The sequence below is a fragment of the Oryzias latipes genome, chromosome 23 (genome assembly GCF_002234675.1).
Source record: "Oryzias latipes chromosome 23, ASM223467v1".
In the NCBI taxonomy this organism is placed as follows: Eukaryota; Metazoa; Chordata; class Actinopteri; order Beloniformes; family Adrianichthyidae; genus Oryzias; species Oryzias latipes.
In genome coordinates, this window is record NC_019881.2 from 11043222 (window position 1) to 11061192 (window position 17971).

General features: G+C 41.4%; 1 protein-coding gene across 1 annotated transcript; it reads right to left on the minus strand.

Moving 5' to 3' along the window:
• Nucleotides 1–345: 345 nt before the first annotated feature.
• LOC101173755 (zinc finger protein aebp2-like) lies at nt 346–16220 on the minus strand. Its single transcript, XM_004082987.4, has 8 exons — nt 15441–16220; nt 12225–12453; nt 9543–9650; nt 9287–9470; nt 2016–2140; nt 1873–1940; nt 1673–1786; nt 346–862 (listed from the first exon to the last, which is right to left on the minus strand). Exons 1-8 carry the CDS (start codon nt 15863–15865, stop codon nt 850–852), a joined length of 1266 nt encoding a protein of 421 aa, XP_004083035.1. The 5' UTR covers nt 15866–16220; the 3' UTR covers nt 346–849.
• Nucleotides 16221–17971: the final 1751 nt, after the last annotated feature.

Here is a 17971-nt window from a genome sequence, read left to right on the forward strand (position 1 = left end):
GAAAACAAAGTTTTTGAGATTTTGGCTAAAAACTTTATAATATATATAATTAAAAGACCCCTGGGAATATTTTAAAAATAGATAAAAGATGATCATAGTGGGACTTTAAAAATGCGTTGAATTGCAAGTTGACCGTGCTTATAAAAGTCATGTATATTAAGGGTAGGAGTAAATTGGTTTTAAGGAACTAATCAATATACCAGTGATTATGTGTTGGAATTACCTCTAGGATTTATATATTATATACCCAACAATAGTTATTTAAACAGAGCTCCAACACAGGCTAGGTAATGAAAACCAGAATGTAGACTGATGTGGAACAGCGCTTTCCATGGCAAAGGAAACAGTATTCACAGACTCCTGCCTTTTTAATCCAGTTTTTAAAAAGTAAAATGTGGCAAATACATTTTTTGTGTAAAACAGACATCTCTGCTTCATATTCTTAAAAATCTGCATGTCGCCTGTTTGTGTTATTCACAAACATGGGTCCAACTCCACCCCCTTCTACCAACAAGTATTTGGTGTAAAAAAGAAACTAAACTAAATAAATTAATTACCTAATACCTTCAAACTGGGGTGCTCTATAGGAATATCTGACAAGCATAAGTTTCTAACATTTATTTGTTAAAAAGAAAATAGTTATCAGAAACAATCTACACTTCCAATTTAAAAGAAAATTATAAAAAATATATTACAAATCTGTATGGCATTATTTACAGTTACAGCTTTAGTAAGCTCAGAACCAAAGAACATTCAAATAAAATTCACTTCAACCCAGCACTGCTCCGGAGGAACAGGAAAAAGGCTCATGGAACGATGACAGGAGGAGGCGGCGTTCACATGGACGTGTCATAAGAACATCCTGCAAGACAAAAGGAAGTTCATTGAGTTTCTCCCAACCTCATCATATCACAACTAAGTGTCAGTAACTTTGTTAAAATAAGAGGGTTAAGCGTTTCAGTCTAATTAATACTCCTCATGATACCTTTCCAACCTCCTCTGCTCTGATGGGATTTATAAAATTGTTTGGCAAACAAGTATGTGTCGGTCAATGATTCTGCAAGTTGTCCCTTTTAAAAAGAAAGATTTGGTCTGTCATCGTCAGCATAGAAAAACTTCAACTCCAACACAGATTGTTAGAAAGGATTCAGAAAATCACATTGTTTGATTTTTAAAGCATTTATTTGTATAACGGGGCAATAAAACAAGTATTTAACACCAATAAACAAGTTATCTGATTAAAAAACACCTGTTCCCACCCTTAAACAGACTGAAACCTCTTCACCATGACCAAAGAGCTTTCGAATGACACCAGTGGTTGTAGACCTGAACAAGACTGAGATGAACAATTGGGATTTCTTGATTCATTTTTTTTAACATTCTATCTCCTCCAGTTGAAATGATTCTATGATGAACATTACAGACCAAACTCTACTGGTCCTTTTTGCCACCAGCTTGCAGTTGTCTTTTGTGGACCTGCAACACTTGCTATTTCCTGGTTTGTGTGGAACTCAGGAACAGATGGTGGGGGGTTGGTTATAAGGGGAAAAAGAGACAAGCGCCTAAATCTAAACAATTACAATTTTGAAAAAGTCTGCTGCAGAAAAGTGTTGTAATGAGGGGGTGCAAGAGGAGCCATATCAACAGATTCTATGGGGGTCTGCAGATATACCTGTAGAGGGTGGGGTCCAGGAGCACTGCTGTGTCAGCGGGCAGCTTGGACAGGTGAACCACTTTGGTCTTCATTTGCAGTTGGTCATTTTCGTTCACCCAAACATCTGGCAGTCTGACACAAAAAATGTTTCAATGCAACTACATTACACAACAGAGGGTGGGGTGGGGGTGGGGGCATTGAACCTGGTGAAGACTTACATGTCTTCAGGTGTCCAGTGCAACAGCAACTTCACTTTCCCAGAGGCCTCCTTCCTTCTGGCAATGACCTGAAACACAAGCATGAACAAAGTGACACCTGTTGTGCGCTGTCATTTCCTGCAGTGGCACAAGCCAACCCCCACCCTGCTGTGGAACACCACACTGTTTCCGTTGCCCAGGCTCTCAATGTGCGTCGCCAGGTTAAGGCAGATGGCTCGGTGGCGGATGGCGTCCATTGTCTGAGCATCAAAGAAGTCGTGAGGTCTCGCTGTAGACAGAAAGACACGATGAGTGAAGAGTCTGCTGAGACCAGCGAACACAATAGGAGTGAAGAGCAGCAAAGAGCAACAACAAAAATTTTGAATAGTTAACCGATTAATACAAGAAACGTGATGTTTACCACTAAAAGCTGCCAAGGTAAAAGGTAGGATTTAGCCAAGGAACATCCAAAGTTGATGTAGAAAAAGCAGAATAAATGTCATCATACGTCAGGAGAAATGCTCTGCCAAGTAGGAATTTAAACCTTATTTTTTTTTATCATTTATTGGTAGTTATAAACACCATCTATGAATGAAACATTTTCAAAAAAAATATCTGAAAAGCTTTAGTTCATAACAGATTAAAATGACTAAACAGACAGAGTGAATAGAAATACATGTATTTCTACCTGAACATTTTTGGTGAAAATGCATCTTAGTGAGCTTAAAACGTTCACAGAAATAAAACAAGAGCTCTGTAAAACTGACACAGAATAACAGCTGAGCATGTTGTGCTGGAAGAGGAAACAATGTGTCACATCACAACGTTAACTGTGTTTTACCCTCACTGTAACGTGGCTTACCTTTTGCAGCCTTGTGGATTTATTTCAGAACCTTTTTTGTTTTCCTTTATTTCTTTTGTGTTTATAATGATTATATGTTTTATGTGTAAAAACATTTACATGAAATATAGTAAGCTTGTGGTGGGAATTAAAAAGATTTTTCTTATACCTTCTCCTTTTTTGAGCACTTAATCAATGTTTATTATGTTTAACCTTTTTATTTAGTGTTTGAAAACAAAAGGAAATCAATCAATTATGCACCCCTTTTTTAACAGCCAATTGTCTTCTGCCTCCTTAATTTAGTTGTAGACCACTTTCAATCCATCTCTGACTTATGTAAAGTACGCATTCAGCTTACAAAATGTACATAAATCTTAAAGCCTTAAACATCTAGAATTATTGTAAAAAATACTTTTAAAAAAAGATGACTACTCTGATTTTGTGCGTTGTTTTTAGAACGCAACTTCAACAATAAACGAGGGTCCACTGCATTATAATTAAACTATTACAAAAAATTGTATTACGTTCCATAACACAAGTGTGAATGCTATTTGCTAAAGCTGGTCCCTGAGATCCTAACAATGTCCGCTAAATACGGAATTAGCTGAAAAAAGTTAAGAGAAATTTCATAACAGGAAACTTGATCAACTTTAGGAATGCAAAAAAAGACTAAATGAAGAAAATATGCTATTATAAAAGGTTACATGTGCAAATCATCTCAATAAACTATATGCAACGTGTCCTTAGGCTAATAATTTAACAAATGGAAACATTTGATGTATACAATTCTTTGGCTCAACTTTGCTCTTAGTTTAGAAAGACGCATGCTTCAAAAACTGAAGGAGATACTTTTGGAGAGGGGCAAATTGAAGCCCCTCTATAACCTTGGAGAGGATGTAAGGACATCAGAGATGCCAACATTCTGGTCCTTCAAGCCAGAGAACAGTACAGATGGATCTAGCAGAAGAGATGCACCTTGATGCAAAGCCCAAAAGACAGACTCGTTGTCCTGATGTCCAGATGAGTTTCTTCCAACCATCCTAAGTTCCCTCAGAAAGCTTTACAGAGAATGCTGGTCAATCCGAGACGCCTCAGTTAGCCCCAAGCTGCTTCCAGGAGACAAATATGGAATGTGAAACGCTGTACCAGGCTGGCCCACGCCACGACCACCACTTCTACACAGAGATCAGAGCTATTCAAGAGGAGAATGCCAATCTGCTATAGTTACAAGAGTGGATACAGTCAGGCTTAAAGGAACTGCACGAGGCCCGAAGTGAGATCAAAGAGCTAATCAATGTTGCTCGGACACTGAAACCAGAAATGGCTTTGTCCCACAGTCCAGCTCAGCAAACCTGAGTTGCATTACTCCAGATCTCCCTTCCTAAAGTAGAACCTCAGGAGGAGAGCGATTGGCCTGATCCTCCCCCCTGGCCTGAGCCTGAATAAGACTTGCAGAAGGATATGAAGCAGCTTAAGATTGATGGGGTAAGTAACCAACTGTGTTATTCCTCTAGACACTGCTTATGCCTCTCATTGGCCACCTCCTACTCCTCCACCACCACATATGCCACCAGCTGCAGTCTCTGTAGATACAAAACAGTAATTCCTTGAGTCAACCCAGCCCCAATCTCCAGCTACGAGGGCAGCATCATGCATTCAGCTTTCTAACCTCAACGTGCCTTTCACAGTACCTGAACAGCACTACATAGGTCTTCAACCTACCATTCCTAAGTTCCCAAATCCAGACCCCAGCAAGTTTGCCAGGCTTCTTGTAGCCCTAGAAAACATACTTCCTGCTAACACCACCAAACTGTTCAGATACCAAGTCTTGTAGACCACCTTAAGCTGATGCTTATCTGAACTCCCCAACTCCTTACAATGACACCCTGGCAGCTCTCCATGATAAGTTCAGCCAACCCCAACTTGCCCTCAGAAAGATAGCCAGTGTTTTTGATGCATCTGAAGTTAAGTGTGGAGACATTGCTGCATTTCAGAAGTTTGCCCTCCAAATACAGTCCCTGGTGGGGCACTGCAAACCTTGGGCCGTAAAGGTGAAGTCAAACTGAACTGTGGATCACACGTTGCACATCTCTTCGGCAAGCTTCCACCTGAAAAGCGTGCTGATATCTGCAGACACCAGTTTAAGCAGGCAGGAACCAGTCACACCTTAATTGACCTGTCAAAGTGGTTACTCTATGGCTACGTTCACACTGCAGGCTGAAATGACCCAATTCCGAATTTTTTGCCCCTAAGCGGCCCAATTCCGATCTTTTCATGACAGTCTGAATGACACAGATCCGATCTTTTCAATTGCGACCCAGGCCCCGTGGGTTTGCCATCCTGATTCCGAATTGTAGCCGTTCTTTTCAATTGCGACCGCCGTCTGACCGGCCAGGTGACTTGATTCCAAACCGTACGTCATCGACACGCAACAAACGTCATCATTTTGCGTTGAAGTAGGCGGGAACGAGAACGTGCACATTTCCTTTCCACAACAGTGGGTACAGAAGATCCCGACTCCATTGCCTTCTTAAAATGAGAAGATTGTAATTGTGCTGCTCCTTCGTGAAAATAAATTTAATATTACAAAAAGAGCTCCGCTTTTGACAACACTGTTGTTGACATCCATTGTTAAAGTTTGCTCCGCAAACAACAAGTGACGTCTTTCACCGTTAAGTATTCTTCTGGCTTCTGCGCATGCGGGTCTCGTTTGGGTCGTGTCACGGTCACACTGGAGATCACAAAAGTTCGGATTTACTTGGAAATGTGAACGGTCTAGCAAACAAATCAGATTTTTTCAAAAAATCCGAATTGAGCATTAAGCCCTGCAGTGTGAACGTAGCCTATGAGTCCTGGGGCCAAGGATTCGACAACCAAACCACTCTAAAGACCATCAGAGAGAGGCCAAGTATGAAGAACGAGAGCCGTACAGCCAGATAAAGCGTAATAGGCCTCCATGGCGCTGGTGAGTTAAAGCGAACCTTGTCATCTAAATCTAGTTACATTAAGGAGTAAGTTAAGAGCAAAGTGTTCTGTACCTACTGTAATAGCAATGAACACCATCTAAGTCAGTGTGGTGAAGTTGCCAAACTCTCCAAAGAGCAACTAAAAGACTGGATACAAGTCAATAGCCCTTGTAGCCCCACCTCGCTGCTCAGTGCACATTAAAGAAACCTTATAGCGTGTGCAATAGAAAGCATCTCCTGGCCCTTCATGAAATTAATACAAACTACGAAAGAGTTCCCTAAGAAGTAGCCAAACAAGAAAGGTGCTTAACCAACTCTGCTTCCAACACCCTCTACTTAGATTGACCAGAGCAGTAGGCCGAGTCATGCTGAAAGTGGTTCACATCCCGATCCATTATGGTGGATGGACAACTTGGGCGCTGTCCCTTAAATTGGCCGTTGACGATGTTTGCTGTCAACCATCGGGATGGACGATGATATCGTCGTGGGGGGGGGGATATTTTTAATTTTTTGGTCTTATATAATTGATATTCGTTATTGTACTTTATTACTTTATTTATTTTATTTCCCAACTAATGACTCATCCGCGATGATCCAGTGACTTTAACAAAAAAAAGTAACAAACAAAATAGAAATAAGTATTCCGCTCCCGCACTTAACTAGTCAAGTGGACCGGAGGAGCGCGGATTTACAGCGTTGTGTTTGAGGGGAAGGGGGGTGCTTTGTTACATGAGTGGTATGTGTGGGAGATTTAGGACTGCGATCCGTCCAGCAGCTCTAGGGGAACAAGCTACCGAACTCAGAACCGGGTCTAAAAGTGTGTGTCTGAGCAGAGCTCGGATCGTCAGCGCACACACACAGCGGCGGTGTGAGCTTCAAAGCAGAAATGTCGCTCAGTCCTCAGAAACCGTTCAAACAATCACGTGGATTTGTGTTTCGAGTCCCGTCCCGACAAAATAAAGGCGGATGTTATTCCCACATGTTTACGTGCAGCCAGGATGCAGATAGCAGCACCACCCAAAGCTAATGTTGTTAGCCCGTTTTAGCATACTGCTAATTCTGGCTTCTTTCCGGCTCTGCTCTTCAACAGAAAAAGCGCTGACCACACGGATTAAAATTAAAACAGTCGAACAGGCGTTTCATAATAATCATAACATTATTATTATTTTTTTTTTTTTAACTTGTCCTGTCCAACAGCTAGGCAAACAGATGAGAGCTGAGGGCCTCTTGTGTTGGACATATTTTATTTTAACAAGAGGGGTTATTAATCTTCAGACAAACCAAAGGTATGTCTGAATAAACCCCTTTTGTAATTGAGGCCAAACTTTATTAATTTCAATCATGTTTGAAAATCTTTGGTGTTGGACCGGACGGAAAAGGAAAAAGGGGAAGAAGAGAGAGGGACGTTAGAGAGAGGGGGGGGTAGGAGGGTGATAATAGGAGGGGAAGGGGGGTAAGACCATGAAGCAGCATAGAGCAGACAGGTTTACTGGTTGTTTATCATTACGGTATGGTTCAAATATAGTACAAAAAAGGCGGGGCCTGTTCACACACACTCAAATATTATCAACACACCTGCCAGCTGCAAAAATGTCCACATGTCTACATGTACACAAAACAGATAGTGTTCACGAACGCATACCTATGCCTTTAAACCAACTAGTGTGAAATCTTTCATTCATTCAATCATGCAAACTGTTAGTGCAAAGGTGAGCTAACACCTGTGCTCAATCGTAACATTATTAAAAGCACGTTTAGAAGATCATCTCTTATATTACGGAGCTGACATGTCAATGTATAAAGCCGCTCGGCGGAAGTCATATCCTCAGTCATTCCGGTTTTCCAAACCCTACTGCGCATGTGCGAATGATTTATTCCGACCAAAAGTGTGACACATGTGAACTTTTGTTATATTCTGAAAACATTTTTCTGGGACCATGTACACAGTTGGATTCTAATCCGACCATTGATACGATCAAGATATTTTGAACATGTAACCGCGGCTTATGGTGTCTACTCGCAGCGTGGCGGGGGCGTGGCATCATGATGGTGTCTCTCCATCGGGATGTCAATCACCCATCACGATGGACGATACCATCGTCCATCGTGATGGGTGATTGACATCCCGATGGAGAGACACAACCCTAAACTGAGCGCCTTTGCTACTGGATGATGGGTCTGAAAGGTTAAAGCTGCTACCATCAGCAGCCAAAGCTTTGGGCATTAAGGAAACACCTGAACATCTCCCTCTTCACACAGTCAGACAGGATATCCGCATCCTGCATGGACCTGCTGTGACCTTCCATATCTCCTCAGTGGCTAAACCTCACACCAGCTACAAGATTGAGAGTGCCTTTACAGATAACCGTCTCAGCCTTGCCCAGCACACCCATCCGATGGAAAGCCAGCAGAAGTTCAGGCACCTCCGTGGTCTTCCCATTCCCGCTCTTAGATATGCCGAATCTTTCCCCATCCGTTCTGACCAGCCTCACCTCATCACACCAATTTAGCCCATCAGACTTAGCTACCCCAGCAGCCCAGCAACATTTCTCACAAAACATGGGTGGACCCTTTAAGGCCAAGTTCATACCTGGTGGGCCGGCCTACCAATGCAGTGCAGTGCCCGTTTGATTTTTTTCCCCATCAAAGCTTGAACAGCTTTACAAGCATGTGGAGAAGCTCTGGCAAATGGACAACATGCCGAACCAACCTGAAAGACAAGTTGGATGTGGACACCTACATCATGGCCCTAAGGAGATTCATTGCCAGATGTGGAACACCAGCGGAGATCTGGTCTGACTAACTTCAAAAGTGGAGAACATGATCTCAAGGACGCCTTCACAAGAATGGGACCTGCTCTACAGCAACAGCTTGCTAAGCAGAGAATCAAGTTCCACTTCCACCCACCAGCAGCTCCTAACTTTGGTGGCATGTGAAAGTTGGAAATCCGTTATGTGAACACCTCTGCTGGAGCCCAATCAGTATATGAGGAAGTCCTTCTCACTGTGCTCCTGGATGTGGAGTCCATCCTTAACTCTAAACCTCTTGGCTACAACTCTGCGGACGTGGCAGACATCGACCCTGTGGCAGTCTCCTGATGGCGCGACCTGACGGATTGTTGGCTCAGGTAGTCTATCCAGACATTGAGATCCTGAGTCGGAGACGTTGGCGGCACTCACAGGTGCTCGCTGACAACATTTGGGCGAGATTCCTCTAGGAATACCTCCCCACCCCGCAGACTAGACAGATATAGCATTTGGCCACTCCAGAACTCTCCGTGGGTGTGGTGGTCCTGTTAGTTGAGCCTCAGCTGCCTGGCCATAGAAAGAGTTGTCAAGATTCATCAGAGTGATGATGACACATCCGGCCGGCTGATGTTGAGATTAACAGACGTGTACAACCGACCAGGGGCCCGTTTGGTTATATTACCCGCATTGCCATCTGGGAATTTGTTTGAGTTTGCACTCTGTACTAGGTTTTTATTTGAAGCAAATGTGTTTTGCACAGAATGCTTGTGCACATGAGAAGAATGTGTGTGAATGTGAAAATATGTATGTTGTGTGTATGCACGTGATACGTATGGGTGTTCATATGTTCAGTATGCATGTGCACGTGAGCAGCTACGTACGGAGGGAGCGCCTATATTTGTTCCTGAGCTTTCTCTTCTTGTGGCCGGCCTTGGACGGAGATTCCTCCTTTGTTCTGCCTTGACTGGATGCTTTGGAGGAGCCCTGGGAGCTGAAGTGGGTGGGTACGTGGCGGGCAAGCCCCCCCTGTGAGGCAAATGTGGCACTGCACCCCCCCACTACACACTAAAGAAACAGAAATGGAAGACAAATGAGAGACCCGATCGGATGGAAGACATTAAGTTTAAGTTGTGTTACCTTAAAGGGCTTGTCTCCGCTGTGGCTCAGCATGTGCCTCTGGAGCCAGCTCTGACTGGTGGACGGGGTGTTGTATACCTTACACCCCTTCCACAGACACACGAACACCTGAGGAAGCACACACACACACTCTGTACCAACTATTGTTTGAATCTGGGATGAGGTCTGAGCCAACACATTTGCAACATTTTTGTAGTTTGACACCATCTTAAAACAATCTAGTTTTTTTGTGTTTCATTAGCATCAGGAACAAAACTGGGGGTCAGATCCTCCTGACTAAACCAGCCTGAACTGTAGTTACAAAGACGCCACTTTCCTGTTCATAATACATTATTATAGGTATGTTTAAAAAATACATAAGGAGTAAGTACCAAGAAGCAATGAAACATTGATGAACAGGCTTACAAATACAGTGTGGCCATGGTATACTGCACATACATGTAATACATTTATAAGTATTTTTTTTCCTGCTCTGAGGAATGACCATAAGCAGTGGGAGGAAAAAAAGGAAATGAAGAGGGAAAAAGGAAGGAAAGAAAAAGTGAAGAGATAAGGAAAGAGAGAGGGAGGAGAAGCAGAAAATAATGAGGGCAAGAGAAAAGGGTAAAAAGAAGAAACTTGTATATATGTGTTTACACGTGTCGTTTGTTTTGTTTGGGTGTTGTTTCTTTTTTCAGCTGAGACGTCTATTTCTTTTTTCCTTCTCTTTTACAGGGGGCGTGGTGTGTGGTCAGAGTGTGTTTGTCGAATGTTAACGTTATAATGTCAAATAGTTTAATCTTGTTCTTGTTGTTTTTCTGTTATGAGTATTGTTGAGTGGGGATTGCATTCTTATAATCCTAAATTTCTTCCATTCCCCTTTCAAATCTTATTTTTAAAGTCTAGTGTAGACTTGCATTTCATTTCATGTAAATGTTGATTTGATTTGAAATAAATATTGTACTACTACTAATATTTACCCTGAGCAGTGCGATACTTAATATTCATACTATAATCTAGTGGAGCGGGCCAACCACCTGACTGTGGAGTGAGTGTTATTCAGAACTGGGCTCTAGAACCTGCTGAATAGGACAAATTGTAGCAGTCATCAAACAAAAGCCACACCTGTGGTTGTGACTGTATCTAGTTAGCATGATGCTAACAGCCAGCGTGCTGGCCCCCATTATGTTTCTCCTAATAAGCTTTAAGAAACTTCCAAACTGGGTTGACTGCATGTCTTTAGCTTAGTCAGCGTAGGATAATAATCTATTGCTTTATCAGTTTTTTCATGCATTCTTGACATTATTTACATGTCCTCACTTTCCATTTAATATGCAATTTATTTCACATTTGTCTACTGTTTATTTACTGTTTATATCTGACATCATGTTGCACTGAAAATACCCAAAGTGGGGCAACAAAGACTGCGCTCGTGTTTATTCTTCAAGGCCCATTCCGATCATCGTTTGATTTATTTTCATAGCGTTTTCTCCAGAGCAGCAGGAGTTCATTAGAAAGACTCAAATGCAATTGGAATCTTAATTTTCTTTATCTTGGACATGTTAAAAACACCCAAAACACAATTTTCATTGGGGTGGGTATGTCAGTATTTGCTAATGAAGTTCAATAGGATTCTGTTTAGATAGTTTCATTTGTGTTAGTCTGAATGCATAAGTATACGTGTTTGAGCGGTAGTTGCTGAATGTCCATGTTTACTTGTGCGTATATGAACATTATTGAAGCCAAACGGTATGCTTGTAACATTTGAGTGTCTGTGAACAGGCCCCACCCCTTTTAGGTTTGTTATACAGTCCAGACCAAAAGTTTGGACACACCTTCTTATTCAAGTGAATGGGAAGGTGTGTCCAAACTTTTGGTCTGTATTGTACATCTAAACCTGTCCGTAATGCTTATAAACATCCAGCAACTTGTTGCTTTATGATTTTACCCCCCCTCCCTTCTATAACCCCCCCCAACATCCCTCTCTCTTCTCCCCTCCTTTTCTTTTTCTTCCGGTCCAACAAAAGATCTGTTACAAATATAATTAATATGAATAAAGTTTTGCCTAAATTACAAAAGGGGTTTATTCAAATATACACTTTGTGTCAGAAGATTTATAACCTCTGCTGTAATGGTAAAATATGTCCAACACAAGAAGTTTTCAGCTCTCATCTGTTTGCTCAGCTGTTGGCCAGGACAAGTAAATAAAAAAAGCGGTGTGTTTAGACTGACTGCAAAAATGATGGATGTAATAATAAAAATGTCTCAAAGTTGGACTTACATCGTCATTGAGACAGAGACTTCTAAAACTAAACGAAGATACGAAGGACTTTCGCGCTACAATCCAAGATTTTTGGGAGAAGGGAGAGACACATTAACTTCATTAAGAAGTACAGGTTATACCAGTGTATGAATCCTGTGTATGGGAGAGAGAGAGCGGTCTTCCTAATGGTGCTGTGTCTGTTATAGGCTTCTTTAACATTCACCTTGCTGTTTTTTTTTTAAGTCAAACTGAACTATACATTTTACATTCCCTCTTGGTCCAATACGTACCTGCTATGTTTATAAAGAGATGCTGATATGAAACACAATCAGCAGCTGGTGAACATATATGTTTGCAAATAAACCTTTCTAGCTTCAGGTTCTGGTGGTCCAAGTGTACTGTAAAGCTCTGCTCAGAACTTAAATCAGGGATCCACTCACCCCCCCTCTCTGTCGGTCCACATGGGAAGCTCGGATGTGCTCTGCCAGGTCTGGGCTGCTGGAGAACAGCAGCTGGCATTCATCCCAGAAGCAGGTGTAGCTCAGGGACTTTCCGCCTGCCACTGCTGAAGCCGCTGCCGTCACTCCCCCATCATGGCTACTGAGCATGGCAGGGGTGGAGCGCCCGCTGGACGCAGTGCTTTCCATGTCCATCAAGGTGGAGCTGATACTGAAGCACACAAAAAACTAGAGGAAGTCGGGCCGTAACCTGGCAGCAAATCTGTTGTTCAGAATATTGAGGCCGGTCCCAGCCACTATGTACATTTTGAACATATTGCACAAGGAAAAACTGGTCATACGTGAATTTACAGTGCTCCGCATAAATGAGCACACCCCACTACATTTTGTCAGAAAACCTTTGGTGTCCTTTCAGAATCAGTATTTTCTCTGAAATACTATGCTACAATATACACCTACAAAGGAGGGCCATTGATTGCAAACAAGAGATTTTAATTTGCACACACAAAAGTGATTTTCCTAACAAATTAATTCAAGCCCATGTTGGAAAAATGAGTACCCCCCCAGCCACATTCTTAGGAGAAAAGCCAGACTTAAGACTACAAAATTCTAATTAACAGGCAGACAAGTGAGTCAAATGGTTCATTTAAGAGGTGTCCAGCACCATACGGGGCACACTGCAGGGGAATGGCATGCATGGTTATCATCCATGAAGGAAGCCTCTCCTAAAGCTCATGCACAGAAAAGCATGCCTAGAATTTGCTAGGGTCCATGCTGAAAAAAATGAAGACTACTGGGACTCAATACTCTGGAGTGATGAGATAAAGATCACGGTTTTTGGAAATGATGGTTTCAAAACTGTATGGCGTCACAAAGGTAAGGATCTCAAAGAAGAATGCATGGTGCCTACAGTGATAAAATGGTGGTGGCAGTGTCCTGATGTGGGCCTGCGTGAGTGCTGCTGGTGTGGGGGAGCTGCATTTCATTGATGGTATCATGAACTCAACAATGTAGTGCTCTATACTGAAGAGAAGATGCTGCCATCAATTGATGCATTTGGTCGTGGAGCACTTTTCCAACATGACAATGATCCAAAACACACTTCTTAAGCTGCTGTTGCATTTCTGAAGAACAGGCTGAAGGTGATTGAACGGCCAAGTATGTCTCCTGATCTGAACCCAATCGAACACCTAAGTATTCTGAAGCCACAAGTTCAGCATCACTTTCACTCCAGCATGCAGGCTCTAAAAGAGGTTATTCTTGAAGAATGGAAAAAGATAGATGTTGCAATATGTTGCCAACTTGTTCATTCCATGCCTAGAAGACTTGGTGCTGTCCTTCAAAATCCTGGTGCTCATTCAAAACACTAGATGTATTCGTTTTTGTTGCAGGGTGTATTCATGTTTGCTTCAACAAAGTTAAGGGAAACTGAAGATTATGTGATCTAAATTAAATCATTAACCTTAATTAATTTCATGTTCTGGTGTTAAAGAATGCTCAATAAACCTCAACCTTGGAAAAAGTTTGGAAATTATTTCTTTTGTTCATCAAGCTACTAATTAAATTAGAACTTTTTAAAGGGGGTGCACTAATTTATGCTGACGTGGAAGAAGTGAGCAAAGTTGTGGTCTTTACGTCAGAATTCTTTGCAATACATTAGTGGTTTGTGCATCAATTACATAATTTGAACGTGATATGTGTGCGGAAGAAAAGTGGTTCATCTGTGGTACATTTGTGAAAGGTTTGTTAGACATATGTGGAACGGTCGTGAAAAGCCACAAACGTGTATGCATCTCACAAAAATCAAGCACAACTGTGTAGGATTTATGTAATAATTGTGTCTAAACAACATAATTTTCAACTGACCATGAACAGCTCAAAACAGAATTCAAGTAAAAACCAGTCGGCCGAAATCCTTGATGGACATCTGCGCACATCGAAAAAATGACGAATGTAAGAAACACTCATAAATTATGTACCGGTAAATCACGCATGAATCACGAAGAGACCACCATTTCATACGTGGAAAATGCACAAAATGCACGTAGTGGGGATGTGACACGGCCTTAAAATGATGTGTAATTTGTGCAGGTTTTGATCGCAGCAGAATCCTGCAGCCTTCATCTTGACCTCCATCCACCTTCATGCCATCTAAAAGTACTGACACGTAAACACAGAAGATCCCCATTCAAAAAGTTCTGATAGTCTTTGATCTAAAGGAAAACATTTTGGTTACAGTCGTCGTTCACAAAAACATTTCAAAACAATACGTTTTTATATTAATATGATAAATATAATTGGATTTTGTAAGCTAAGATTGGTTAGGATTTTTTTAACCCTAGTTTATAATTTTTGGTTTTGTCAGACAGATTGTTAAGGTTAGTAATTCTGACCAAACAAACAAGTTTACGTCTTTTCTAGATTCATGGTTCTCTGTATATCCCTCAGATCATCATCATCTGTTTTGTCCAGAGGAAGGCAACTAATCCCACAATGCACCTGACCATAAGAAAGCTGCATCTGTTTGATTGTTCAGCTTTTATGTCACAATCATGGCAGTCTTTAAACAACCCTTATGATATCAATTTATCATAAATATGAATCACAGTGATGATTACTAAATTAACACTTTTCTTAACTAAAAAAGAAAAAATATATGCGTATTTGTTTCTAATGCGAAAAGATTTAAGGGAAAAACTCGCATCAGGTAAATATCAAGCTAACTCACGACGATGTATTACTCATTTTTAAACAGTTTTACACCGTTTTGCACTTGATGTGGCTTGTTTATCCAATTCAACAAGTTTCTGTGAAGGAAACATTTAAATATTTTCCAGGTTCACGGAACGGGTCCACAGATGCTGGAAAAACCGGTTCTGTCGTGCTAAGAAGATTGCAGCTTTGACGTAAGTGTTTTTTACCTAAACTCATTTAGTACTTCATCTCCAAATTTATCTCGCCTAACCAGCGTTCTAATTTTTATTCTTTTATTTACTTAATTCAACTAGACATCGTTGCCTCCATGAATTCTGATTAGCACGCGCTCCCTGAGGGAGATGCCTTCCTGGCCTCCATCTCTTCACCCAGAGGTGCTTCATTTCCGCGCGGCTGAGTCGTAAAAGCGCACGTGACCTCTTTTAGGACGGCGCATAATTATATCCTCACGCGACCTTTGCGGGTCCTCAGAGTCTTCCTCACCTGTCTTCAGAATCCACTCGGCAGGGCGACTCCCTGTCCAGTGACCCCAGCTCGGTGCCAGTCTGGCTTTCGGAACCGCGCTCGTGCCCTTCCGCGGATTCGATACACCTTCTAGGTGCTCTTTGTTCTCCTTCAGGCACCCGCGCGCCCTCCACGCGGTAACACAAGCCCGCCCGAGCCCGGCTCCCCCCACGGGGCTCAGGGGGTTGAGCGCCGGGTTCTTCTCCATTCGCAGGTTCGGTGGGCTGACAACCAGGCGGGTTTTGGCCGCCCTTGTCCTCACCCGGGCACCGCGCGCTGCTCACGCGTGGTCTTCCCTCGCCGTCGCTCGGTTCAGACACCGGCACAGCCGCGCAAGTTCCTGATGAAGAACCGGGTCCGTTCGGAGTTGAATGAAGTTCGGGTCTGAGGGCCCCGTCAGCCATTCTCAAACAGCGGTTTGTTCTAAATATTCGTACAGAGAAGTTGGGCCCGGGCCGGCGTGCTCTTCTGCTCAGACTCCAGCAAACCCAGGAGCTTTACATCATGACGTCGGCTTCGCGGAGCCAAAGCTCGTCTATTTGAAAAGACGGTTCACTTCGTCCTGCAATGGTGAGACGTTGATTTCGGGGAGCCAAAGCTGGTCTATACGGATGGGCTGTCCACTTCGTTTCACTATCATCAGCCAGGAAGGTTTGGAGAACCAGGAGGGTCTTTGAGACAAGAACTTAGACTTAATGATAATGATAAATTCTGTCATAAATTTCACGATAAAAATCCAGGTGCTAGTTTAAAAAAAAAGGTCAGATTGCAAAATGTTTTGGAATACCACATTTTCAACTTTTCCTTTAATTTTGTTGTGGTTTTGAAAATGAATTTGAAAAAGCAGCATCTAAAAGGACTACTAAATCGCATATTTCTTCAATTTTGTTCGACCCCCCCCCCCAAAAAAAGACTGTAATATTATGCCATGTATTTGTAAAAAAAAATGTTTTTATTAATTTTACATTTATTTCACATTATATTACTTATCATTAAAAACTGTGATGCTATTTAAAGGGCTTTACTTGTTCTCCGATATGGATGGATCCAGAATGAATGTTTGTTCTCTCAAAATTTCTTGTTGTCTTGAATTGTAACTTTACATGAATTAACAGCCACTAGTAATGACCTGAGTTTTTTTCGTTTTCTGCATCTGTGACACATGGAATAAAGCTAAAAAAGCTGTATAAACTCCTGCACTTTTCAGAAGCCAAATAGAGATCACAGCTTGGATTTGGATTTGGAAATGTTTTATTTTAAGCAATCAAAACAAAATAAGACTAAAGAAGACAAACAGCAGAAATCGATATATTTACAGAAATATATCAAACTTAGGATAATTGGTCATGAAATTGAATGGAAAATACATATACATACACACACTTGTAAATAATTTGGTTCTTACTTTTAATCATAAATTGACACTTTAACTCTTATCCATACAGAATATAACAGATAAGACCATTAAATATTGAGTTTGTTCTCTACTGTTTTTGATGCTTTACAGTAAATCCATAAGATGAAAAAGGCATAAATGCTAGAATCACAAGGTGGCACATACTTCTGCTGCCTCTGTTTCCAGCATAGGTATGTGACAGAACATCAGAATATCACAAACTTCCTGTCCCGTGACTCTAATGAAGAACTGTCATAGTTACACCCATTTTTCTCCAGTCTAAACTAAGCAAAAAGTAGTACACTTGAATTTTATTTTAAGTATGCCTGTGTAGCCTAAAAGTATGTCAACTCTACTGCAGACCAGTCGTCTGTAGATGTAGTGTAGGAAGTATTCAAACTGAATACTTGTTCAGAAGAAACTGGATCATTTTAAGTTTACAGTCTAGTACACAAAAAGAAAAACGGCCTAATTTTTGGCATAGACAAAGTCTACTTAAAGTACAATAGACTACTTTTTGCTGAGTGTAACTACTATGTTTATTTAAATTTCATGTATGTTTGCCCATTTTCCATCATGAATAAATTTCCTAATATTTACTGTCTCAGGTTTGTTTGTGTTTTGCGTTACATTACTTCCACTTACCAAATTAATATCATTACAATCTTGAACAGAAACACAGCTGGTAAGTTTCATTTAACTTTATTTGTGTAGTTGACAGAGCAGACAGGTTACTTGTTTGACTGCCCAGAAGCAAAAGGAGGAAGAGGAAACCACTTTTCTTCTGGGATGAAGGAACTGATTTCAAGACTTTTGTTTGGATGATAGATGTTAAATGTCTACCTGCTACCACAAGCATGCCGCTCTAGTCTAAGCCTAATAACAAGCACATTGAATTATGCCTTGCAATGTTTTCAGACTCTATGAACACAGCCTGGGTACAGAGAATGTTTACGAACTATGTGTCCAGTCGTCCATTTTTCAATGCAGTTATTTGTATTTGTTAAAAGAAACAAGTCTGACCAATTTTGATGTCGTGAAGGCACACTATTTTTTTTTGTCACCGTGAGAGGGCAGGAAATAAAATGTTTGAGAATCAATAATTAAATATGTG

Coding starts and splice junctions, on each gene's coding strand:
- LOC101173755 (XM_004082987.4), bottom strand. CDS start 15,865: ATGGCTGACGGGGCCCTCAGACCCGAACTTCATTCAACTCCGAACGGA. Junction 9,651..12,224: donor TGGACCGACAGAGAGGGGGG/GTGAGTGGATCC, acceptor GTGCTTCCTCAG/GTGTTCGTGTGTCTGTGGAA. Junction 1,787..1,872: donor CACTGGACACCTGAAGACAT/GTAAGTCTTCAC, acceptor TTTTTGTGTCAG/ACTGCCAGATGTTTGGGTGA.